The sequence below is a fragment of the Mugil cephalus genome, chromosome 7 (genome assembly GCF_022458985.1).
Source record: "Mugil cephalus isolate CIBA_MC_2020 chromosome 7, CIBA_Mcephalus_1.1, whole genome shotgun sequence".
Lineage (NCBI taxonomy): Eukaryota > Metazoa > Chordata > Actinopteri > Mugiliformes > Mugilidae > Mugil > Mugil cephalus.
Window position 1 is genome coordinate 19,751,001 of NC_061776.1, and position 25,672 is coordinate 19,776,672.

The window sequence follows — 25,672 nt, forward strand, 5'->3', positions numbered from 1 at the left end:
TTTGTGGTTCTGGACTTTCTAGTCCTCTGCAATTCATTTATTTCAAGCACTGTTAAGACAAGAGCAAACAGACACTGTCACACCAGTCTGCACCAGATACCCACATGGTAGGCGCTTCACAAAGGCCAGTTTGGGGAGAAGAGGGTCGAATGGAGAGCAACGGGATTTCATTTAACACACGCGCGGGAAAACATGTCAGTTGCACTCGTGTGAAGACGCGACGCTTCATCTGACGACGGATGACGAACTGTTGGTATGGACTGCTGCTGAGGCCTCAGGCAAAAGTGTAACATGCAGATACGACATAAGGTCAGGGGGTTGGTTTTCTGTTTGGTTTGGGGTGTGCGCAAAATGAAAAGATCAACTCCTACGGTATAAACACATCAAGATGTATATTGCATCAGAAATTCAGTGATAAATCCCACATACACAAACGTTTTTTTTTTTTTTTTCTCCATACAGTACAGTGAAAAATGGTCTAACACATCATTTGAACCCACACGATCTACACCCCCGAACTGCAAAACAAAAACGTGAGCCTTCATACAACCGGGAGGACAACAAGTCCCTCTGTGGAACCGTTTCATCTGATAAGACTTTCAGGTGCTGATCCAAACGGTTTCTGAATTAAACAAAAATGAATCAAATAATGCATAACCAAAAATCAAGTCGTGGTTGTTTCATCACAGGACTCAGCTAAAAGCTCAAGCTAATTCGAGGCTTATCCGTTTCCCAAAATGTTAGAAAACTCCTTTGAATCAGATTGCAGATTGGGTTAGGTTCATGTCACTCGTGTCACTCGATCCGAGTCTGTCCATCTACATACAAGGTCACTTGTTAAAAAAAAAAACAAAAAAAAAAAAACACCATTGACAGCTGTTATAAGGTCCACCATTGTTACAATATACATCAACAGCATTGGTTATTAGTACTGCAACAAGACTGTATCCATATCAAAATATACAAAAGGAGATCACCTTTGACTCGTTCCTTCACCCGCTCAGGACTCCTGGCTGAACTCTGCCGCTCCCTGTCATTCTTTTATTCCCCCTAATAATTTAAGTCCACGCACAAAACTTTCCGATAAAATGTAAACATTCATTCGTGATACGCTTAATAAAAACAGCCAAGTGAGTCAGGTTTGTTTGTTTGTTGCATCCACTGTACAAGTACTGAATCGCACGGAGCGAGATCGTCCTGAAATATCCGCGCGCTCCAACGGTTAGGCGGCTACTACGACTTGTGCAAACACTTGGGATTGATTATGTTTGTAAGGAGCTGGACGGAGACTTGATTCAACAAGCCGTTAGACGGCAGACACAACAGCCTGTTTATCCCGAAGGTAGCCTATCGAAGCTTTATCTACACACCAGCGTGTTGGTCAGCGTGTGGTCGTGAGAGCAGCAGGAGGACTTTTTACAGGACAGACAGAAAGTGGCAGTAGAGCCCATGCATACAAGAAGCTTCTTATATACAACTACACTTCCCCTTTTTAACTGGTTCCTATGGCTAACCCATGCTTTGGCACCACTCCTATGCTACTGAGTATTGTGACGCTGATGTGTTTTTTTTTCCCTATATAACGCCCTTGTATTTTGAAAACGACGAACCTACTACGACAATCTTCATGACATTTCTCTTCTGAGAGGCAGCGCAGAATATGTTGTGGAATTTATAATACATTTGGTGCAGGATAGACACTGTAAGTTTGTTTCAAAGATCTAATCTGAACACGAAACAAGACTCTCACATACACACTGCGGTATAAAAAAAAAAAAAAAAAATGTTACAATGTCGACTAATATTTTACCTCTCCTCATCAGGACCCGCCACACTCAGAAGTTGTTGCCTGGCTTTTCTCTTGTGCGATTCCTGAACTTAAAAAAAGCTGAAGCGTCCAAAGCATTTTCAGCAACCAAAACAAAAACAAAAAACAAAACTAAACCAAGGTGAGCGTAAAAAGTCATAAATAAGTTTCTTCATTTAAAACCAAAAATATTTACAAAATATATCAGTTACAGGTGCCACAGTGATTTTGAGAACCGAGAGTGAATACAAGCAACTTGGAAGTAAACATAATTTTGTCACCATTCTGTTAACAGTGTTGCAGGATGCATGTATTACTGAGAAACATAGATTTTCGATTTGTTCTTCTGTCTTCAAGCCGCGGTTTCGTGACGGTTTGAGACGTGGTCACAGTTGTCTGGGCACATGCAAGGCCTTCAAACGAGTACAGTAGCAGGTCAAAGGCTTCACCTCATTGACCTGTTGTTATCCCTGGCAAAGAGAAAAACTAAAACCCTTCTTTGTCTTTTGACTTGGCCCTCTGCTGCGCGGTACCATGTGAGCCTCTTCCCCCCAGCTTCACGCTGGGTTCCGATTGGGACGTGTTGATCCAGGACGCCTTGAACGTGTTTGGCTGCGTGACCGGGGGCGTGGGGCTCGGCGTCGCCTCCCTCTCGTCCAGGTCGTCGAAGCTCACCTCCTGCACGGCCTCCTGCTTCTTGAAGGAGTCCCTCCGCTCTGACAGAGCCAGCTTCCTCATCACCACCACTTCCTTGGAGTGGTGGTTCCCGCCGCGGTGCTGCGGCGACGCCGTGGGGCGGTGGTGATCGCCGCCGCCTCCGCCGGCCGCGTCCTGGTGTCCCCTCTGCCCCCCGATGAACAGCCCCTGGCGGCCGTGCTCGCCCACGCAGACGAACCCCGTGGCGGTGTCCCCCTCCACGTCCTCCAGGCCCTCCCCCTCGGACAGAGGCACCTCCATGGTGTGGCGGCGGGTGGTGTAGGCCTTCCTGTCCACGTGATAACCCCCCGTCGTCTTGTCTCCCGTCAGCTTCTCCGCTGACTGGACTCTTTTGAGCAGTGGTGAGCGGGGCGGCTCTGCGCTGCGGGGACGCACAGAGTGACGGGCAATGGTGGGAGGGGACAACGTCTTGCCGTGAAAGCCCTGCAGGGACTTGGGGTGACTCGGGAGGCAGGACGGAGAGCACTGCGGAGAGAGGGGCTGAGGCGGTGGGATGCAGGCCAGGGGGGAAGGGGGGATGCTGCTGGTGGACTTGCAACGACCAGCTTTCGTGTAGCGACCGAGGACGTGAAGGGAACTGGGACGGGCCTGCGGTACGGGCGAGTTAGGAGAACTGGAGCAGGGAGAAGAACTTGAATCTGACGGGAAGGGAAGGAGATACAATATTCACATTTAGTTTGAAAAAAGGAGAAACACAGCTCTGCACAAGAGGTGGAAAGCACTGTCACTCACCTCCAGAGTGGTCAGGAGCGGGAGAGCGACACGGCGTAGAAGGGCCGGGAGAGAGGCTCTGCGTGGGGGACCCAGAGAGGCTGTCGCTAGACGACTGGTGGAAGCCTGAAGAGAAGCTGCGGCTGCTCTGCATGGGTGGAGCAGGGCTGTGCTTTGATAACTTCTTCAAGATGCTACGTCGCCTGCTGCAAAAGGAAAAAAAAAAATGGAGTCAGCGTTAGGTTTACAGTTTATTTGTTTTTGCTCTAACAAGTAGAAAATCTACCCCTTGATGAGCAAAAATGACTGAATGTTAAACACAGATAAAACCTTCATACAGATTATAGACGTAGTGAAATGATTATCTAACAAGCTTTTTAAGGTCACTGAATATCTGGTTCATATTTTCTATGTGATTTTAATACACAAGTAAAAAGAGTCAAACAATAATGGCTCAGGTGTGACTTGATTCTCCTCTCATGTACCTGTCCTGTCCGTCCTTCTTCTTGCTCTTCTTGCTGCGTCGGGCCATCTTGGCCCTGTAGCTCGCCTTTCTGGCAGGGCCCACCTTGATTGACGTGTTCTCAAGTGCAGTGGTTTGCAGGGTCACCTTGTTGCCGCTCTGTTGGAATAAGATCATTAACGCAAACAGCCGAGTCGTGAAATGAAACATCATCATCGTTTCAGGGCGTCAAAATACGAAGCGTGTGTGACGACAGATAATCTGGACATGTCTTACCTTGAGCAGGAGCTCCACCACCTCAGTGTGCACGAGTCCCTGGACCGACTCCCCGTTGACGTGGGTGATGAGGTCACCTGCCCTCAGTCCTGCCTCGTGTGCTGGACTGCCCTCCTCAACGCTCTAAACCCAACACACACAGACACACACATCCTCAAAATGACTGGTCATACAACCATCTGATCAGCTGTTACCATGACCTTTCAGCTCTGTGCAATTAGTACAACCATTAGTACATTCAATACCTAAAAACAATAGAATACACAAGTGACTTGATAAGGAGTCGCTTTAAAATCTAATTTTCCATGTCCACAGCTGTGCCTACATGCATTACTATACTAACAAAAGCAAATCTGAAGACGTCACTTTAATGTGGAATTTCAGGAAGTGAACCTGTATCTGGGATGAGGACACGTACCCAGACCATGTGATGGACAGTGTAGACGTCGCTGTCTCCCATGTAGACTCTGATAGCCCGGAGCGCAAACCCAAATCTCTTCCCAGAGCTGTGGATGACCACAGGAGGCCTGAGGCAGCTGATGCTGACGGACAGATCCCGGCTGGGGGACGAGTCTCGAGACGAGGGGTTGGACGACAGGGACAGGGACGATTTGGGGCTTGTAGGAGGACCAGCTGAGTCATCTGGTGTTAAGAGAGGGAAAATCAGAAAAGGAAACCAGTTTAGTTTAGGATTTGCATGAACAGCTACCTGCATCCAGTATTGATGAAGTTACTGTCAAAAATTAAATTAAATAAAATGGAAAAATCACATGACAGTGTCCTAATCTAGAGCACAGTATCTTTGCGGTTGCTGTGTTGGTTGTGTAATTTACACAGTATCAGGCTGTAGAGGGCGCTGTAAACACACAGATACGCTCCGTGACTAAAGAGAGACTTACACTTTCTTTATGTGTCCTGTGATTATTTTTTTATTTTAATTCCAAACATGCCTTATCCATGACATGATTTGTTTTGATATTTTTATGATGTTTTTATGAAGTTTTGTCCACATTATTAATATTCTGCATACCTGGGGTGATAATGAGAGAAAGGCCGGAGACGGACGCAGACTTGGGGACTTTTCCAGATGAGGACCTGGGTTTTTCTGGCGTCTCCAGCTGGTGGGCGATGCGTCGCGACGCCCCTCTCCGGAAAGCTGGCCTGGTCCCCGTGCTGTTACTCCGGAGACGAATGCGCCTCAGGTTGGAAACCATCCCGTCTACGATGGGGGGATACGGAGCATGAGCGCGGGTGTTTCAAGACGGGAAAATAAGTTCAGAGAGCTCCGCGTCGATCAAACTCACCCTCCTCATCGGCAGGGATGGCAAAGCGAGGCATGATGTCCAGGCTCTGGGTGCTGTTCATTACTAGCGGGCTGGTGCTGCGCTCTGACTGCGAAGAACTGGATGAAGCACGAGGACGGAGACTGCAAATGTAAAAAGACGGATAAATACAACAAAGGAGCTCAGTAATATCTGTAACATCAGCTAGCTAGTCGCTAACAATGAGTTAAGCTACGGGTTAGACAAAAAAATTAATGAACACATTATCACAGGTAAAGAAGCTGCTGTATTCAGGTTCTTGTTAATGAATGAGTGGCCTGACACTGATCCCAGTACAGAGTGAATGTGAAGGAAATAAGATAAGACACTGTCATTCACACCTCTGAGTAATGTAAAGCTTTCATAAGACAGGCAGTAATAGAGCAGACTCTAGAAAAACAAGGTGAGACTATTTTAACTCTTATTTAAACATAGAGAGCCTCATTCCTAATGAAAACAAACATTACACTTCCATCTCACGTTTTTCCATTATATCTGCAGCTTATAAGGAAAGAAAGGCGAGAAGGGCCGGCTGTCATTTCTGTGTTCACATAATGAGGACATCACTCTCCGTCTCCGGTTTCGTGCTCTCACCTCCCCCTGTGTCCATCTGCCCTCCTGTCTCCACTAGCCAAGTGTTTGTGTCCGTCGCCGGGGGAGAGGACTCCCCTGCCCTCCCATCGCTCCTCCTTCTCTTCGCTGTGGCTCCGCTCCGATGACGACAGGCTCTGGTTGGAGGGCGTGGAGGTGGACAGGTGCTCTGTGCTGCTGTACACCTACAGTTCAGCAGGAAAACAAGAGAGGAGGATTGAAGGTGGATATTCAAACTACTGCCTCACTGTCTGCATTATATAATCTTAGCAATTATATTATATCACCAATTCCAGTTCCACATCTTTATATATGTGCTGTTATTTTTTGTATATATTCTTGTCTAATTCAACACTACTGTGACAAGGAAATTTCTCATACGTGGGGCAAATAAACAATCTCTTATGTCTTATTCATTCATTTTATGTTCTTTTTATGTTGAGATATGTAAATCCACACCCATGTTTGATACTTTCGAGCATTTATCCACATTAAATGAATCTCATCTATCGGAGCAGTGGGAAGCACCTTGCTGAAGCGGTGGGCTACAGAGCTGAACTGACGGAGCTCCAGCGATGATTCATCATCGTTGGTTTCGTCGTCGTCGTCCGAGCCCAGGTGACAGTAGCGCTCTGATCGGGCTGCAGGGAACACAGTCACAGTGCATTAAATGATGAAAACCGCCGACACTGGTTTCTCCCTAATTGAATCTGGCACCGTGCGTTACTCCGAACCTAGGCATTAGTCTATTATTCTGACAGCCTGTTCTCACTGTAATGTCTCCGTCTGTGTTTCTTACAAAGGTGTGAGTAGGTTCAGCTGTGCGCACACAGAGACAGAGACACTGCACATGTTTGTGGGATAGCAAAGAAAACGTCCTTGCTGTTCGTATGTCAATAAATCCTCATACTGTCAAAGTAGCTGGTGTCCTCCTCGGTCTCCAGTTGAGGGATGAATTCAGCTTTCTGTCTCAGGAGGCCGTTCCAGTCCAGGCCCAGGAAAAACGTGTGCATCTTCACCTCCGATGTTCCACCTGGAGAAGAAATCAGTCACTTAAGGTCGGTTCCTATGTTTACCCAACGTTTATCGAACGTCTAGTCAAATGATAAGACAGTGTCCTGGGTTAAAATTTAAGCTGTGACTTCAATGTTTCCATGACAACATCACTGTGTATTTGGTTTCCAAAAAGCCCCAGACTGCCAGCACCAGAGCAGAGATACAGTCCCTAATACTGTGGCTGAAATAGTCTTATTTCTTCTCATCTGACTTGTACTGTCTGTCCCTGGTGAGAAAACTCACGTCAAGGCTGTTCCCAAAATTGTATAAATAACATTGACAAGAAACGGGCTCATCTCGGGCCGCCACGGGAACACGGCGCAGTGTAACCTGGGGCCCAGTAGGCTATGCTCCAGAGAGCCTCGCCCGTTCTTCCATCATCAGTCAGGCTGCCACCAACCTGTTCCCAGGCGCTCCAGAGGGCTCTGTCTCAACAGTCTGGTGATGAGGTCCTGAGCATCAGCTGGCAGAGCGTCCTCCCCTTCCGGCCAGATGATATCATCTTAACATAGAAGCACACACCCGCGAGTCAATAAATCGACTTGGAAGACGAGAGGTATAAATTTGAAACTAGACTTGAATATAGGACGGTTCATACAACACTAAATTGAAAGGATTTCTTACCATTAACCACTTGTCCAAAAAGCTGCTCTGGTGTGTCTCCAAAGAAAGGCACACAACCCACTAGGAATTCATAAAGGATGATGCCCATGGCCCACCAGTCTACAGGCTTCCCATAGCCCTGCCTCAGGATCACCTCTGGAGCAATGTACTCTGGAGTACCACACACCTGATTAGAAGGAAATAATAAAAAAAAAAAGGTTGGGAAAGACTGACCTTAAAATTAAGGTCGTGACCACAACACACTAGATGAAGAGCAGGCGTGAAGAGACGAACCTGTTTGTCAATGAATTCTCTTGTATCCTTCTCAATGTGTCCTTCGTACAAGTTAGTTGTCATGTTCATTAGACCAATCTTTGACAGTCCAAAGTCCGTCAGCTTAATGTGTCCCATGGAGGTAATTAACAAACTACAAAGAAAGGAAACACGCAAAGGTTTCATGTAACATCAAATGTCAGCCTCAAAGCATTTTAGTTTTTTATCAGGGAAAAAAAAAAAAAAAAAAAAAAAAAAAAAAAATCAAAGGCTGAATATTTCAAAAAGATCGGCTGCAACTTCACAGAGATTGCCAGCCTTTTACAGCCGATCAGGAGTCTAAAGATGATGAAAGCATTCAAGTAATTAAGCGCTGCCTCGGAGCAGAGGAACAGCAAAAATATTCTCTTTGTTTTCCTGGGTTAGGAACTCACTTGTCAGGTTTGAGGTCTCTGTGTACGATGCCGTAGTTGTGAAGATACTCTAAAGCCAGGACGGTCTCGGCGAAGTACATCCTGGCCATGTCCACAGGCAGGGGGCCGATGTTTTTTAACAGGTTGGCGCAATCTCCACCTTAAAACGCAAAGACGGTTGTTATGACAGACTCAGCCAAGTAAGTAGGTTTATTTATTCCTTTTTTATGTGTGCGTGTCCTTCAGAGAAGACGGGACTTTTATATTTAATGTGTAACTGAGTTTAACATTTCCGCTTTCCTGGAAAAGCACACTTTAACTGCCACGCAGCAACCTACCTTCCACATACTCCATGACCATGCACAGGTGTCTCCGGGTCTCGAAGGAGCAGTACATAGAAACCACAAACGGGTTCTCAGCAAAGGTGAGGATGTCTCGCTCCACGAACACCTGCTGGATTTGGTTCCTAAGAATCAGGTTCTGCCGGTTGATCTTCTTCATGGCGAAGCGCTGACGGGTCTCCGTGTGGCGCACCAGAAACACAGCCCTGCACGGCAGGAGAGAAACGAAGGGATTATATTATATTATATCTATAAAGACGAGAGGAAAAACAGCAAGCGGGCATGAGCATCAGCCACTAATGAACACAGCCCCAGACAAAATTTCTAGCGTAAACACAAAAATACAACGGCAACACATCCTCATTTAAGTTTCTTTTCCGCTTTTATATGACCCTCTGCGGTGCCCGCAGAGCGACTGAGTCAGTCGCACGCAAACAAAGAAGTCTGCCTTACTCACCCATAGGCGCCATTGCTAATGAGCTTTATAGTCTCAAAGTCACTCTCCAGTGGTTTCCTTCGAGGAGGGGTGCAGGCTGCCCGGCTCTGAATTACACACACCCAAGAAAAAGGAAAAAAACAAAAACACAGTCAGAGAAAATAAAAGGAATGCAGTTGCTGCACCGCTCATGGAAAGCAGGGATCCTCGTACTTCACGAGTTCATAATCATAATTTGAAGAATTTCAAATGCATCCAAAGAAACCCCTCTGTGTCGTCTAGCTGTGCCTAATGAAGCTTTATATTTCTCTTTTAGCACTCGGGGGAAACCACCGCTCTTTAAGCCTTCAGCTTCACAGCCAATTCCAGTTCATCCTATATAGACCCTTAGTAACCGTTGAACGTGAGCTCATACCTGCACAGGTGTTGACTCTCCTGTGTCATCAGACTCTCTGCTGGCTGCTCTGTGACTGGGACTCGTCTGCTCCAGATGAACCATCTCTGTGACGGCAGATAATCAAATTCAGTTCGTCTCAGATAAACACCACGGAGGACAAGGAGTCCTTATTCAGTGATGATGCTCGGTTAAAAAAAAAAAATAAAAAAAAAAATACATGAGACATCTGTGATTGCACCGAACACAGATTTGTTGGCAGTTTTTGTTTGAATTTCTCATGCAATTCGTTTATAATATCAAGTTTACCGACTGAGGGACTAAATTAAATTGAATTAGGCTCTGCAGTGCAGAATATAGAAAGCAGTGTTATAATATAGAATCCCAGGAAAAAACATTACGTTCTTTCAGTATCAACAGATGAATAAAACCGGAAAATAAACACAGGGATAGTAAAGTTCAAGTACTATTAAGTTGAGCAATGGACAATGAAATGTAAGTGCTGTTTTCATTAAAATCTATTAAATGTTAAAGCCACATTAAAGTAATAATTCCTGCAACAACAGGAGAGAAGACATAAAAAGCAGCAGGAACAGAACCATTAGCATTACTGTTCCGCACTAACTTATGCAAATAAATTCAGACCCAAATAAGGCAGACATCATTAAAAACAAATAAGCCTCGCACCTTCCAGCGGATCTCTGTTGAGTCCGAGCTGGCTGATGATGTATTTGGGAATATCGGTCTTAATGCCCTGCCCCACTTTGGCCTGACCCTCTGCAACCTCCAGACGCTGGTAAAACTCCTCTGGATCAAACTCCTGGATAAAAAACAAAAAAAACGGGGGTCAGAAATGCTGTGGTTTCATTGGATGCTGCACATTATTACGTTAGCGTCTGCGAGCAGGAAAACCAGACAAGGCCAGGGAAGTGTTGCATAAAAGTACTTAAGTTACAGAAAAGATGTAACTTACATAATAGGAAAACAAAGAAACCAACAATGCAACAATGCAAAGTAAAGGATCAAAATGACACGCACTATAGGCGTCACTGTAAACTTGTTGTTTCACTTGTTGCTCATTCCAACAAGCGACAGGGTAATTATTACTGCAGCGTGTCGTCAGTGCATGTGAGTCACCTGTTTTGCATGTGAACCGACAGGTACTGGGCTCCGCGCATGTGAACATAACATAATCGGGCCTGTGATTTTTACTGAATCTGCCAGTGAGCCTTACCAGACACTCCAGCAGCCTAGCAGGCCTGGAGATGATGATGAGAATCTTCTTGACCAGTTTGGTGATGATGGTCACCTCCTCGCTCTCCGAGCGCTCGTACGCCTGACCACGGGAGAACAAAGAGTGATGGATTATTATTGTGACTTAATCCAATTGGCGCAGCTCATCCACAGGCTGCACTTCAGCCGGGCTCATATTTTTAGCATCCATTTCATCTTCCTCCGCTACCTGTCGGTGATTTAAAGGGATCACGGCCGCGGCGTTTCGACATCTCGCGCCAGCGCAGCCAGATTTATGGGGAATAGAAAACCTTTGTGAACCGACTCCCGTTATCGAGAGTCATTGTCTCCGTATCTTAGCCCAACAGTCACTCGCCTTGATCAAACATGGGGCTCAAAAATGTGCTGGAGAGGTGGTTTACGTGTGGTGTCAGGCAGAGTTCACGTTAGGCAGGTGTTAGTTTAAAACAGGCTCCGTCTGACCTACCAGATTAGATGTTAAAGGGTGTGGTCCGCCAAAAAGTTGTAAACAGAATTATAAACAGAAACAGAGATTTTAGATCGCGACAGAGGGGGCCGTGTGTTTCAAAATAAACTATTAAAATAATTGCAGGAGCGCAGTCACTGTCGACACTGTAGACAAATAATTGCCATTGCTGTTTATATATGAAAGGGATGAATGCATGGAAGCACTGCGGCCGTGGCACCATTAAAAATGAACCCATAAATTATCCAAATCTCCGAGTGAAAAGATCAGTCGTTTGGAGTCCCAGTCTCCACCAAGAAGCTGTAATCTGTTTTGCAGAAGGCAGCATTTTCTGCGGTGAAACGATTCCTGGATAAGTTACGCAATGACTCATTACATAATCAAACACTTGACCACTGCACAGATCCATCTGTAATGATACAAAGCGACAAACCTGCGACCGGCCAATGTACCGAAAGCAGCACAAATGAGAACAAATCAAACGAGAACATTGCAAATCAATGTTCCCAGTGTAGCCGCGGTATAGAATTCAATGTCCCAGAGGGCAATCTGAGCTACCAACAATCAGTCCACGTGTAATACCGAAAAGGGAACAAACTGCGGTTGGGAAAAAAAAAAAAGAACAAAATCCTAGAAAATGGGAAATACAGAAAATCGTGTCTTGAGGGTGGAGAGGAGAAACACCCACCTCGTGCAGCAGCTTCTCCAGTTTCTCCTGCAGCTCCACGAAGTACCTGGAGGTGACGAGGCCTTCCTGGGACTTGTCCAGGCAGTCTCTGGCGAGCTCCAGCAGCTGGTGCTGAATGAATCCCAGAACGCCATCCGCCAGGGGCAGAGCGGTGCCTGGGGAGCACTCGGCAATGATGTCGAGCAGCTGACCCTCCATCTGGGCAGTTGCCTGGGAAACCACGATGGAGGACTTATGTTTTAAAACAGCATTTTCTCGACAAAATTCCTCGAAACCACGTCAGCGGGTGGCTCGAGCGTTTAAATGTCTTGACCTGGTCTCTTTACCTTGGGAAAACGTTCTTTGTAGACGTGGTTCATCATGACAATCTCATTGTCAAATACACCGCAGGTCCGTCCAGGGCTGGAACGGGAAAATAAGCAGATACGCAGCCGGAAAAAAAATTAACGTCACAGCGAGTTAATCTTGGTTGAACGTGAATCACATGAAAACAACAACAAGCTAATCTGCGAATTGATCAGTGATAATGAACAATAACTGACACACATACCTCTCACACACACACACACACAAACACACACTCGATTATCCTTTATGAGGAAATGATAAATGCTTGACTGAAGTGTTTAATGCCATCCCAGGCCATAAACACAGCACACTGCTGCGATTCAGATCAGGTTCTCATTTGCAGTATACATGACCGCATCTGTTGTGTGCGCACGGCTTCAGTTTCGAGGGGGCACCTTTTAAACCTTTCACACGTGACAAATCAGCGCACTGTCACCGCCAGTCTTAAAAATAGAGACCCCAGGTGCTCCTTTCCACCGTGTCGCATGCTACAAATTACAATATCAATATGCGACGTGCTCTTCACTATTTCTGGGGGAGCGAAACAGTTGTGCGCGCACCACGGTTTTATTGGAGAGAGCTGGCGGGCGGTGAACCCTCAGGAACTATTTGGGTGCAGCAAGAAATGCTTCACACACAGTCTGGAGCTATTTTAAAGCGACAGCGACACTCCATCATCTGTTGCCACGGTCAACACATGCAGCAGTTTGGATGCGTTTCTAGTAACATTATGAAAGTCGGCCGCATTAGCTGCATTAGTTAAACCGTCTGAAGTTCACGGAGAAGTGGACGGATGCGCGTTGATTTGTGTACGGAGTATGTGGCACATGCAGGAACACGTCGCGGGAAAAACAACCACATAAAAGTTGCTACCAACACCCTCTACAGCCCATCATAAAAGTCTGCAGCGACCTCAAAACTCCCGACCACCAGAGCTATTTAGAGGGATTATAAATGATGAGGAAACGCTATATTCCAATCCACAGGATCGCTACTAAATAGCACGGAGGCTTTTTCCAGAGCCACATCAAACGACGATTCCCACCATTTTTAAGTCTTTCCAGCCACCAGTTCACTCTTTCTAATCATATGTGAAAGATGTTTACGAAACAGTGAGCTCACTGCTGTCAGTTTGAGGGTGGACGGCAATCCTACTAAATATGACTCTGCTGCTTCACATCTTTTGTTTACAGCTCTGATATTAGATACCAGACTTATGCCAAGTGCATGTCTTTCTTTTGTTGAAACGCATCTGACAAACCATTTAATCCGTCGTAAAACTGGTTTCCATCTACATTTAATTTGATTTGGAGGCTCCATGAGGTCCTTTTTTTACTCCTTACTCTTTGCTTCATGAACTCTTGAAGTGTTTCTGTTCAACCGGTTTGAAGTAGCTTCTCAACTTCAGACTAAAAAACTCATTCAGGAGGCACCACACATACATGTTCAAGCTGAGAGTAAAAACTGAGAGTGCTGCTGGTGACAGAGAGACTTAAATATGTAATGTTTGGCTAGCTAGCTAACTAGCTAACCCACAGAGCTAACACAGTAGAGCCATTATAGTCATTATAGTGAGGCTTATTTCCAATTTAATCGGTTCGTAGTTCCTCGTGTGTTCCCTTTGTGAGCTGAAGTCACTCGGGGGGATTTGGGTTTAACCCCTTAAGGTCCATATATACAGCATCTGTAGAGTCAAGCATTAGCGGTTATTAAATTATCCAAATCCAAGCTACCTGAGACTGCGTGAACGGAGCCTGACGGGGGGCGGGTGGTGGGTTCCCTCTTCGTCCGCCACACTCTCCGTGCTCCGGAAATGTTTGAAGAGGAAATGGAGATCATCCTGCGTGGGCTGGAAGGGCAACTGGTGCAACAACTCCTGGGAAGAGGAGGACTGGAAGGGAATACAGAGACAAGTAGACAGAGAGAGAGAGAGTAGACATAAGTAAATATGTATTCAAAATAATTAACCACTCAATACTCAAACTTTTGTCTAATTTCTTAACATATCGGTATGAATGTGACGTGTAATGCTGAGATGATCTCTGATGAGAGTCATCCCACTGCTCTCTGTGATTCACTCATTATCCTGTTAATGCTCAGAGTCTTAAAGGCTTTCATGTGTCACTACAGAGCTGATTCAGACCGTTAACAAGAACGTGCTGAGAGTTACTGCAGTAAAGTCGAATATCATGAATCTGTAGAATCTTTAAAAACCGTCTCTGTGAACTTTTCTGAGGCCCTGAGGTTTCAGCAGGGTGTTTTTTTGTTTTTCTTTTTCTTTCTTTCCTGCTGCAGAACGCCTCATGGAAGCCAGCACGGGCTGTCGCGTCGACCATGCATGGTCTCATTTTCTCTTTTCCAACCAAGCTGTGTGACACACGGCTTGGAATTTATGAGAATTCCCATTCGGCCGGGATCTCGAGTTTCACTGGAGGAAGAGCCGAGAGAAGAGCGGCCCGTCTGACCGGAGCACGACGGAGAGAAAAAGTGAAAGAAGAACGGGGGCAAAAGAGCAAGGAAGAGACAGGAGACAGAGAAGGCGAGATAGGACGGGGGGAGAAATACACCCTGAGGAGGAAACTGGAGACGTGTCAGAAGCGAGTGAGAGCGGCATAAAGACCTCACTGACAGCGAGCCTGAAAGGGGCATTGTGTGGGGAGGGCTGACCTCACCGCCGCCGAGCCATGTGGCCGGCTGTACGAAATTACAGCCATGACACAGGAGCGGAGGATTGTCGCTCCGCTGAAACACCAACTGCAGTTTCAGTAATGGCTCGCGAGACAAAATCTCTAGATAGTCACCATAGGAACCATCAACAAATCCACCGGCAGCTAATGAGCGCAGTTGGGCTTCAGTCCGGTTGAGTTTTCCAGGAAAGAAGAGCTGAGTGGGGAAATGTGAACTGCCGTGCAGTCCCTGTTATTTGACGTCATCCAGGAAAAAGAAACTGGGAATTTCAACATGACCTGTGTTTAGTTTAGTCATTAGCCTCTTTACTCCTGTACATTCCCGAGCGTCATAAGGGTATACACAGAGCACGGCTCCGGCCGTAATCAGCCTGAAATCATTTGTTTATTATCAGGGGACTGAGGGTAACTTATTAGCTTAATCGCTACATCTCTTTGTTTCCGCTAATGAAAACCCAAGCAAAAACGTTGCAGTGTAAATCTCAGTTAAAGGCATCTGAGGATTGATTCCCGTTTCCTCTGTGAGGTGGAAAATATGAGCCAGGGCTGATGATGGAGGGATACATCACCATCGGACATATCCTATTATGGCTGCCTGAGTCATTCAAAGATACCACCGTCAGTTTCCAGTCAGCTGTTTGCAGAAACCAAGTGCTGCCCAAACTTCTGGCCACTTACTGGTTCTGAAGCCGATATCGCGCGCGTTACGCGCACATGTGTCAACAAAATCTGTTCCGTGTCAGTCTGAGACAGGAAGGTGTGCCAGGTCGAGCCTGTGATCAGCGCGCTCGTGTTTACTGGTTTGCACATGCTGGAGTATCCTGCACTACGAACCACTGCAGACAATCTGAAGTTAAAACACCTCTATCCCAGACACTAAACGTGCTCGCAGTCACTCCCGGCGATTGGCAAAAACACACACTTGTGCGATTTATCTAAACTAGATGGTGCAGGTGCAGAGTGTTTTTTTAAAACAGAGCTTAAGTCCATAAATAGGTCACGTGTAAATCAACAACCATTTACAGGCAGATTTATTTCCTTCGCTGTGTAAAAGCCGACGGGGATTTACAGTTCAGTCAGTCAGCGCGAGAGGTTTACAAGACACCACTGCCCCATAAACCGATTGATACAGTGAGCGCAAGTAGCGCAGGGAGCCACGGTAAACGCTCCCCTGACGCCGGTTTGAAGGGAGGTTGACTAAAGAGGCTTGGGAGGCGGACGGCGGGACAGAGAGGTGCCTCTGAGGACAGAAGATCAGCTTACTGATACCGATGAGCTGGGTGCGTTGGTGCAGTAGCCTGATGTGGGGACGGACGCCACGGACCACCGTCGCCCATCCGCTCGGCTGAAACAGAAAAAGCACAAACAGTGACAGGCTGCTCAGGAGTAGCTCACATGAAACCTACACATCCTGTTGACGCGCTCTAATCTTCAAAGCTTTGCCCTTTTTGCATATTCAAATCTCGCTTTAAACGATAGCTCTTCTCATGCAAGTTTAAAGGCCCACGGCTTCGATCTTGGTTAGCAAAGGAGAAGAAAAACCAGTCGTCCGCTGTCTTACCTTTCAGTGCGGGCCAGTTGGCTGCACAGATGCAAAGAGGGGGAATTGAGGACAGAGACGGGGAGAGGAAGAGTGGCGGATGGAGACACAAAGTGAGAAAGAAGAAGTAGATGCCGTTTAATGATAGCGACAGAGTCAGTCTGGCTGTCAGAGTCACAGTGTTGTTAGTCTGTCAAAGCTCGCAGCCAGTGGCTGTCTGCTGCCGCCGCTTCTGAAAACCTGCCAAGCCGTTATCAAACTGCAGCACCGAGCACTTCAGACTTCAGCCTTAGCTCATGTCTCATTATGAACACGCGCACAATAGACTCAGAAACATTGCCCAAAACACCCACCCAAACCACTACTACAAACAGAAAGCCTCAGCCCTTATATGAAACATTTCCTTTTACGCTTCTTTGTTCTACGCCTCCCCCCTTGTTTTTCCACCCAGCATGGCACCGTATCTATGACACTTTCTCCGCTGATTCAATCTGCAGTGATAAAGGTGGTCATACGCTTTCAGAGGTGACGCGATGAAACCGGATGGCTCCGCTCTGAGGATAAGTGAGGCGCATTAGATTAGATGCGTGTGCTTTCTCATCTGGATCGTGTCTGATAAATGTGTCATTAACCCACGTAACCGTTTAAGATTAAAAGCAAGGCCTTAAATCAATTTTTATAATTAACGCCTGGGCCGTGAAAGAAGAGCGAGAGCAAGTCAGGCTTCACATCCCAAGGTTAAAAAAAAATAATAATTTAATAGTGAAAAGAACCCACTGAAGCTAAACGATAATTCCTGATCATGTGACCCCTTCCTTAATAATAACAAAATATATATATATTTTTAAGAATTAATGCTAAACGCTCTGCGTGTGGCTACAGCACGTACATGCACCACAACTGCAAAACAGCAGGGCTGCAAAGCTCCTGTGAATAACAAATAATCCCAGTGGAGCTGCCAAAAGTGCAGCCACAGCATCCGTCTACACACTGCAGCTTAAAAAGTCTCAATAAAATCAGATGAGTCGCACAAGGCCGTTCTATAAGGAACCTACTCCTGCACTCACGGCGCAATATGTCACACTGCACCGCAACATAACGTGACATAACATGACACCCGAGAAAACATATTATGTCATTTAAAGTGCAATCAGGGAGAGAGAAACAGAGCATGCTCAGAACTTGCCGTGAGTGTTCTAACAAGTACGTGGATGAGACACTATTTTCTGCTGCTGGATGAGGACGCCAGTTCCAACTAGTGTTCCTCTAAAGCCCAGTGGGTCTATAAACAGTTGCAGGACGCGTGATGAGAGGGCAAGCTCTGCAGTTTCCCCCCATAATCACAGCGGCCCTGGGTAATGAACGTGCACGCAGACTTGCAGCCTTAATTGGTTTGACAAATGCCAAGGCCCGTGTCCAGCAAGTGGCCCTGGGGCCTTTCAGCTGGTTGGGATTGCTTCTCCGCCGCCTTTTTTTTTCCAGAGGCTAAGGGGAACACGCCAAGGCATGTTCATTATCCACGCAACTCGGTATCCAGGAAAAATGCACAGTCTTGAGTTACTTGGGCGAATTTATGCAGAAGACTGGATCTTAAATAAGGGAAGAATATCGATGCTGTTTTTCAGGTGGTGCAAGATGGTTCGGGCTCGGCCGAGCATTAACCTTGGTGAGAAGAGGCCCCCGTGAAAACAGCTTGTCTATGTAGTCCACTATGTAACGGAGCATAAATGGAAATACACTTTGTAGATCTTTGCATGAAGAACGTTTTGAGTAATTTTCTGTGCATTTTGTCTGGTTTCCTCATTTTCCGATTCAACGACTAAAGGACATTCTACTGTGGTGATGTGGCTGAGCTTAAGTGTCCAAATCTATATCAAAAAGCATCTGCGTTAATTCTTACCTGCGAGCGAACTGGAAGTTGCCAGAGGTGCTGGCAGAGACATTTCTGGGGCTTTCTGAAGGGCTGCTGCCGGCTGAAGAAACAAAAGAAATCCGTTACAACCTCGACAGTTGTGTAGAAGCTATAATAAACTTAAAGTATTTGTCTAGTAACGTGCACAATTTCTAAACTGGCTGCCTTTTATACGACCACCTTGACATTCTGCAACTGGTTCAACCTGAAAGAATCACATCTCGTAATTACAGCGATACAGCCGTAGTAGTTAACCAGGCCTCTTCCCGGCCTAATCAGAGAATATGTGTATGAAAAGGCAGCAGGGAGTCTGGCTGGTAATCACACACGAGGACGTTAATGTCAGTCCCTGAAGTCAAATCCTGCCGCGCCCTGACCAACTTGTTTGTTCAGGTACCAGATTTTGGTACCAGAAGTGTCCTAGCTTCTATCGTGTTTGAGCAGGCTATGGATGCATACACCTAAACGGTGCGTAAGGAGAGCCAAAGAGGCAGAACATCGTGTCATACCATGTCTGCAAGCAAGTGCATCACGTTTGTTAGCAAATGCATTTAACAAAGCCGTTAAAGTGCCTTCATACTGTTTACTGAGAGTAAACTGTCCAGTTGTACATGTCCCTCCAACCTTCATTCTTGTGTATCAAGTTGCTAGCTGCTACTATCTCCTAGCTGTGCCTGAATCACTGGCCGTTTGTCTTTTAAAGCAAAGCCATCAGACAACAGCCGACAGGTTAACAAACTACCTTCTTGTGAAATGGGTACGATGAATGAGCGCTGAGACGCCTAAAGGACGCCGCATGAAAAATACTGTCATGCGGAGGAAAACCGTTGAATTATAATGTACCTTCAAGATGGTACATAACACATAGCAGCCACAAACACTGAATAAAACACCGCAGGGAAACAAGCGCTGGTCTTGTGATGTTGCCGTGTCAAGACAAACACAAGGCCGGGGCAACACAGAGGAGACACAAAAGCCACAAATTGACTGCTTCGTCCCATCATTCCACCTTCACAAACTAAATGACGGTGTACAGCGCTGCAAAAGAGCCTCCAACCTACCTCCAGCCAAACAATACATACATATATATATATATATATTTAAAAGCACCTGTCGCAAGAGGGAGAGGTGACAGCGGCCGTGACAGCGTGGGCGACGGGGTCCCAACCGCCAAACTCCTTCTCTTGTTACGGGAACTGTGAGGGGAGGGAAACAAACAGAGGAGAGAAAACATTTGCTTATGAAATGCTCTTACGAACGTGATTAGGCAGAAGATGTTTATTGGTCTTTTATCAGCGCTGTAAACAGACGCCTAAAATAAAACAGGATCAACCTATGAACTCCAGTTGTTTGTTGTGATAAGAGCGGCACTGATAACTGAAATGACACCAGCAATAACGGTTGTACTCAGACAGGTTCTCGGATTAAAAGGACAAAAACAATAAACACGTTCGTGCCCAGTAAACAACAAGGAGTACACACGTTGCACTGGAGCGCCGATGATGATCTAATGATGTCTTGTGTCACGTGAGAATGTGGGAAACATCTGGGTGTAAAAAGCAATTGTGCCACGAGGCTATAAAACTGGTGCGATTGGCTGTTATACAAAGATAAACATAAATAAGAGAACCAAATGACCCCCATGACATTACTGGGTCACGGACACACTGTCTACGCCGTTACACGTCCGTCTTCACGGACAAATACAATCATTAGATCCTTAAAAAGAAACACAAGCTGCTCCATTAGTGAGAAAATCTGGGATCCAAATGAACGTCCACTCGGCCAGAGGTCCAGACACGATTCTGTAAACAGGCAAGTGCGTTTTTGACATTTGTTTGTGTTGTTTTGAGGAAGGTTTGTTTCTTTCCGTACCACTGGCTGCCTTCCACTTGCCACCAGTGCTCCTCTTAGCTGGAGCAGTTTACTTCGTTTGGAGCTCATTTAGGGACAACCTTTTCTTTGACAAGAAAGTAGTGACTGAGACACCTATTCAAAAGCCACATATATTTTCTCTTACTATGACTTCCTGCTTTGTATGAAAGATCACTGTATAATTATGATGCATTTACTTTACAGCTCAGATGTTATTTCGTCCACTTCCTGTGGGTTTATATGTGGGACCCGCAGGCTTCTGCACGAAGGCACCAGCTCAGTGTTTACACAAGTCTAGGTTCAGATTACATTTCTGGCTCATATTCAGTTTGCTTTTAGCGATCTGCCAAAAGCTGGGTGTAATCCCACCATGCTCCCCTGTTTCATCATCAGTGTCGTCTCTCTCTCGTCTCTCTGGCGGTGACCTAAAATAATGGAGGGGCTGAGGCGACGACGACAGCGGAGCCTGACGTTTCTGGGTCGGCGCTGAGGCAGATTCGCAGACTCGCATGGCCCCCAACCCAAAATGACACCGAGTGGCAGAGACGCACAGCAACGGAAGGATGGGGGGGGAGTCAACAAACGTTTGACTTTGGCTTTGAAATGGCTCTGCTCCAACCGCAGAAACACTGTGAGCCTGCGCCGTGTCATTCCTATCAGAAAATATATGAACAAACACCCTTCTCTGAATGTGGCATGAAGGCATCACTGTGTCACACCACGACCACATGAGGCATAAGCTTCATCACCAGTTGCCAGTGATAAGACGACTCATATTTGGAAGCAACAATGGTGGTTTGTAGGGCCTTAGCAGGCAGCCGCGTAGCACCATGAAAATAGGCCACTGAGATGCAGGCCTGCATGTTTCATATGTCCGCAGATGATGAAGGGCTGCATTTATTCACAGAGGTCTACTGAAAAGCATGCACGTGCGAGATTAAGATCCCTACTTAATGTGAAAAATGGATAATTTGACATTGTACTCATAGCCATTGACCCATCATATTAGTTATCAAACTAAAGCAGATGGAGCTGAAAGATGAGAATTGATGTTCTTCCCCTATTAGCAACGTGTTTAGCAGTTTGTGCCACAAGATGCGATTATAACTCTAAATGTGACACCAAATCACGGCAGACCTACAACTTATTATGGAAATATCACGGCAGAGGAAATAAAGATAGCGCAATTTGTGATAAGATCACTACGAACTCACCGGCTGCCAAAGACAAGCTGAGTCCTTGGGCGTGAAGGGCTAATAACACTGCTAGGTCTGATTACATTTATCTCACTGATGAAATCCCAAACAAAACACCACAGTTCCACTAACCGCATCAGTGTATCGATCAGGACTGAGTCTTGGTGTCGCTTTATGCGACAGCTGGTAGCAGACAATGCAGCCTGCCCACACACACACACACACACACACACACACACACACACAGTCTACAATGGCCACGTTTCTCTGTCGGAAACAAAAACTAGGGCGGATGTAACCGACACATACAGTAAGGTGCCGTGGGTTATCACGATCGCGACAGTGGCCCGTTCAATCGGAGCCATACGCGGATAATACGACATCTGGACCACGGTGAAGGTTGCGTTTACGTGCTGCGAATCTAACAGCACATCATGAGCGTTCAACAAATAGCTGTTCGTCAGACCGTGAATGCCACAGCTGATGACAACTACAGCAGGAGCGGGCGTTTATGTGTTTTTTTGCGGCAGTTTAGCAGAGACCGCATTGCATTCCCATGTGTCGTTTGCAAATCCGGTAGATGTTTTGAAAAACATCACAAAAAAAAAACACGTTACCTTTTCGATCTTTTCATCATGGCCCCAGTCACAAAACTAGTTTTGTAGCTCGGCAGCACGGTCCAGTAGTAGTTTTGGTCAGACATGGTTGCTGGTGACCGTCAAAGCCAATCCAGATATGAGAATTAGTGCTCTCTTGTCAGAGAGAGAGCATCGTGTGAGAGTCTGTCCTTTGGTTTTGTTATTATTGGCGGTGGTTAGGCCAGGACGCCGAGTCCAATGGCAGAAACTCCATTCAGCTCCGGTACAAACTGACCCCAGACCCACGGCAGGGCAGCTCGGTGGGGTACTGAGCCACTGCAGCGGTCATGTCCACTCCACTCCTTTTCCCCCCGTTACCAGGAAAATGTCAGACAGAGTCCGTCTCCCGTGATATGCGACATTATCGAGGGATAAATATGAAGAGTGATACAAACTTTCCAGCTACACCATCGTCCGCCGCAACGCGCAGCCGCGTTAGCGCGAGCCACAGGGAGGAGGGACTAGTGGCGCTTTCAGGAGCTGTCGGAAATACTTCATTGACAGGCAGCTCAAATGTAAAACGCCTCACTAACGACGCTAAAAAAATTGTGTATTTTGGCGATAAACACTAGCTTTACACACAAATCTTAATAAATAAATAAACAGTATCAAAGGTAAAACGTGCGTATCAATTCGTATCTGTAACTGTTGCAGCGTCCGACGTCCTTGAATGTTGCATCCTCATCAGAGAATGTGGAGATTCTCATGTGATTGTTTCATACAGAGCATAGTCCAAACTGAAATGTTAAATGCTGTTATGCAGCCTTTAATAATGACCTAACCAAAGACTAGAAGTGGCTGTACTATATAAGAACTACAATATGATATATTAAAATTACAACGCAATAATTCTGCTCTCGATTATCAACTGTCCAATGTGAGCAGCTGCACCGGGGCCACAGACCTTCAGGGCATCCAAATGTCCCAGATTCATTGACAATGGATTTGTGGTAATGTGTTTACTCATAAACAATTTTAGGCTGTAGTCGTTGTGCCCAACCTACTCAATGCCAGTGTATGGCACACATTTATTTTTGTCAACCATATTACCAAACAGAGACCTACAACTTGTTTTTACCAAAAAGTGAGGCAATCCTGCTGCATCCATTAAAATAAACACTTCCCTGTTTGACTCAAACGCCTTACCGAGAAGGAAACAACTGTGGATGAGCAGCAAAAACATAATGATACATACTGGAATATTTTCTCTCAATCATACTATTATCTATTGTGTCTTAAGCCGGTTAAAGACAGAGGAAAACACCTAAGCAAAGCCTCTGACGTTAATTCTGACTTGGGTATTGGCTCCAGCAAATTCACAGGAAACTTCCTTCCTGCTGTTCACATGTGTCACTCGATCGATTGAAAACATGATATGAGTTGTCACGAATTTCTTCTGGATTGTGAAATGGAAAAACAAAAACAAAAAACAGACGCAACTGAGTGGCTACCTGTAGGAGCTTGCGGGCTTAGATCAGATATTTAAAAGAGCAACACCATGAATCATAGGCCATTAACGCTGCTGTAGAAAAATAGTAAACACTCGCAGATAGATAGACAGATAGATATTGACTCTCATATACTGAGAAGGTTTCCTGCACGTACTGAACTCTCTCTGTTTATGTAAAACCTGTCTGAGCGGTGAGACTGCTCTGTCTTTCAAACAAGTTTTCTGAAGCAATTTCAGGTGTTGCTGCCTGTCGGGAGAGGATCAAGTGACGGTATATTCGTGTGAAAAATAACATGCAGGCACACTAAAAACTGACAAGTGACAGACACCTGGCTGGTCTTGTTTGAGGAGTGCACAGAAAAGGGCTGGCCAATAATACTTACACATTTCCCCTGCGAGGAAGACTCAGCTCCTTCTAGAATGAAAGAAAAGGGAAAGGTTGAATACAAAGAACATTTCTAAAATCTTCCCTGCTTGCAATGTTTTAAAGTGGAACGTGTGCAGAAGAGTGTTTATTGTCTAGCTAAAGATGTTACATCGCAACATTACATTCATAATCGTGGAACACTTCTAATTTTCTTCTAATTTTTGTCTTTTTTTGTTTTGTAGCTATGAAAACAAGCTTCCTCCAGAGTAAACAAGGGTGAACATCTAATTACTTGTTGTAACAGTTTAAATCGATACAAAATTTGAAAAGCTATAATTAGTTTTATCCACCATTAGCATGGTCTAGTTTCTCGCAAGACATGTGGGCCCTGTGGCCATTTGATTGCGAGGACACAAATCCTTACAGTCGCCCGTGGCTGCTGCGTTTCTTCCAAATAGAATGAATCTCAGAGAGTGACTGAAAGGTGGGTAAACACATAGACTAAACATTACATACAATGTTTTCACACATTTTATTATTAATATTATTATGGCAATTTCTTCTTATTATTGTTGCCACGATAATATTATTACCATAATATTATTATGGTAACTACTTCTTCTTATTGTTGTTGTAATCGCAGGGTTGCACTTAACCTCATTTCTCTGAATGTAAGGTGGAAAGGAAAACAGTTAACACCCAGCCTGGACTCGTGAGTCTTTCATCACACACGCAGTAACACCTCCTCCATAACAGACATGCTGGTGGAGACAAAGCTGCCTTCATTACTTGATGTATACGGAAAACATACACACCTCTTAATTATTCACATTTTGAACATTCATACTAATAACACGGCTGCAGGAGATTAGATTAAAGGTATTTCTGCCAGGAAACATTGGGTTGCCTCTCATCACCAAGGCAACCAGACTGAAGGCATCAGGGAAGAGCTCCCAAATAAACACAGAAGAAGTGGGAGCACATTCAGAAATTAATTATTTTTCCTAATTGCTACAGTCCAAACACACATTATCCGTTTTGATGAATGGACATTAAGTACAATTAAAATTATCCATTCGTATATATATATATATTTTTTTAAAAAAAAATGTCACAATACATATATGATATAAATCAATAGGAAATAAATATTGTTTAAATGGGTGGAAAATAATGATAAAAATAATAATCAAATGCTACACCCTGAGAAAATCCCGGAGAAACAGCCTTGGACCGCCGCCAGAGGCTCTTCATCATCTTCATCATATCATCCCGTTTGCCTGGAAACAACTACAACCGACGCGCTGTCATGGTAGTCTCCGTTTACCTGTAGACCGCGGCGTCTCAGGATATTCGGCTCATCCATCACTGAAGACGATAAAAAAAAAACAAAAAAACAACCCAGAGCGGATCTCCGGTCGGTCAGCCCATTCTGCGCCCGGTCCTCTCCCCGGGAACGTGGATACGGTCCTCCTCGCTTCTTCTGCACAACCACCAACACAACCGCCACGAGCAGTTCCTCCTCCTCCTCCTCCTCCCCCCTCCCTCCCTCCTCCCCCCTCATCCCGAGGCGAGTTCCACGACCGGCACGAAAAGGTGATCAGTCAGCTGATGACCGGATCCGGAGGTGGAAGGGCAGTTGACCTTTTAATGAACTAAGAAGACGCGTTGACCCCACCCTCGTGTTTACACTCCGTGATCAGTTGTCAAACTGCTGTTTTTTATTGACGTTTGTCAGACACGTAAACACTCGTTTCACCCTCAGAAATCATGTTATGATTGATGGTCTAGTTATGACAGGGTAGGGGGTTTCTAAACAAAACCCACGATGCTGCACTATTAAGCACT

At 45.6% G+C, this 25,672-nt stretch overlaps 1 protein-coding gene across 8 annotated transcripts; it reads right to left on the bottom strand.

The window, feature by feature from the left end:
• On the bottom strand, positions 1-25,337 carry mast3a (microtubule associated serine/threonine kinase 3a). Of its 8 annotated transcripts, XM_047589104.1 has the most exons (28): positions 25,152-25,337; positions 23,841-23,872; positions 19,409-19,494; positions 18,287-18,359; positions 16,408-16,428; positions 16,110-16,191; positions 13,893-14,050; positions 12,138-12,213; positions 11,812-12,021; positions 10,638-10,739; positions 10,091-10,223; positions 9,425-9,510; positions 9,031-9,116; positions 8,571-8,779; positions 8,254-8,392; positions 7,841-7,973; positions 7,568-7,733; positions 7,344-7,445; positions 6,798-6,920; positions 6,416-6,528; positions 5,891-6,072; positions 5,279-5,400; positions 5,005-5,193; positions 4,393-4,616; positions 3,975-4,097; positions 3,721-3,857; positions 3,257-3,441; positions 1-3,162 (listed from the first exon to the last, which is right to left on the bottom strand). In XM_047589104.1, exons 1-28 carry the CDS (start codon positions 25,188-25,190, stop codon positions 2,294-2,296), a joined length of 4,200 nt encoding a protein of 1,399 aa, XP_047445060.1. In that variant the 5' UTR covers positions 25,191-25,337; the 3' UTR covers positions 1-2,293. The 8 variants fall into 8 exon arrangements, with proteins under 8 accessions (XP_047445060.1, XP_047445059.1, XP_047445057.1 ...); XM_047589103.1 differs by lacking the exon at positions 16,408-16,428 and having other exon boundaries at positions 25,152-25,328; XM_047589101.1 differs by lacking the exons at positions 23,841-23,872; positions 25,152-25,337 and adding an exon at positions 21,987-22,442.
• Positions 25,338-25,672: the final 335 nt, after the last annotated feature.

Excerpts from the sequence above, each read along its gene's own strand:
- mast3a (XM_047589097.1), bottom strand. The coding sequence starts at position 21,506 with ATGCGGTTAGTGGAACTGTGGTGTTTTGTTTGGGATTTCATCAGTGAG. Across the intron at positions 19,495-21,387 it reads CAGCTTGTCTTTGGCAGCCG|TTCCCGTAACAAGAGAAGGA; the intron begins GTGAGTTCGTAG and ends CTCCCCTCACAG. Across the intron at positions 12,214-13,892 it reads CTCCGTTCACGCAGTCTCAG|CCCTGGACGGACCTGCGGTG; the intron begins GTAGCTTGGATT and ends TTCCCGTTCCAG.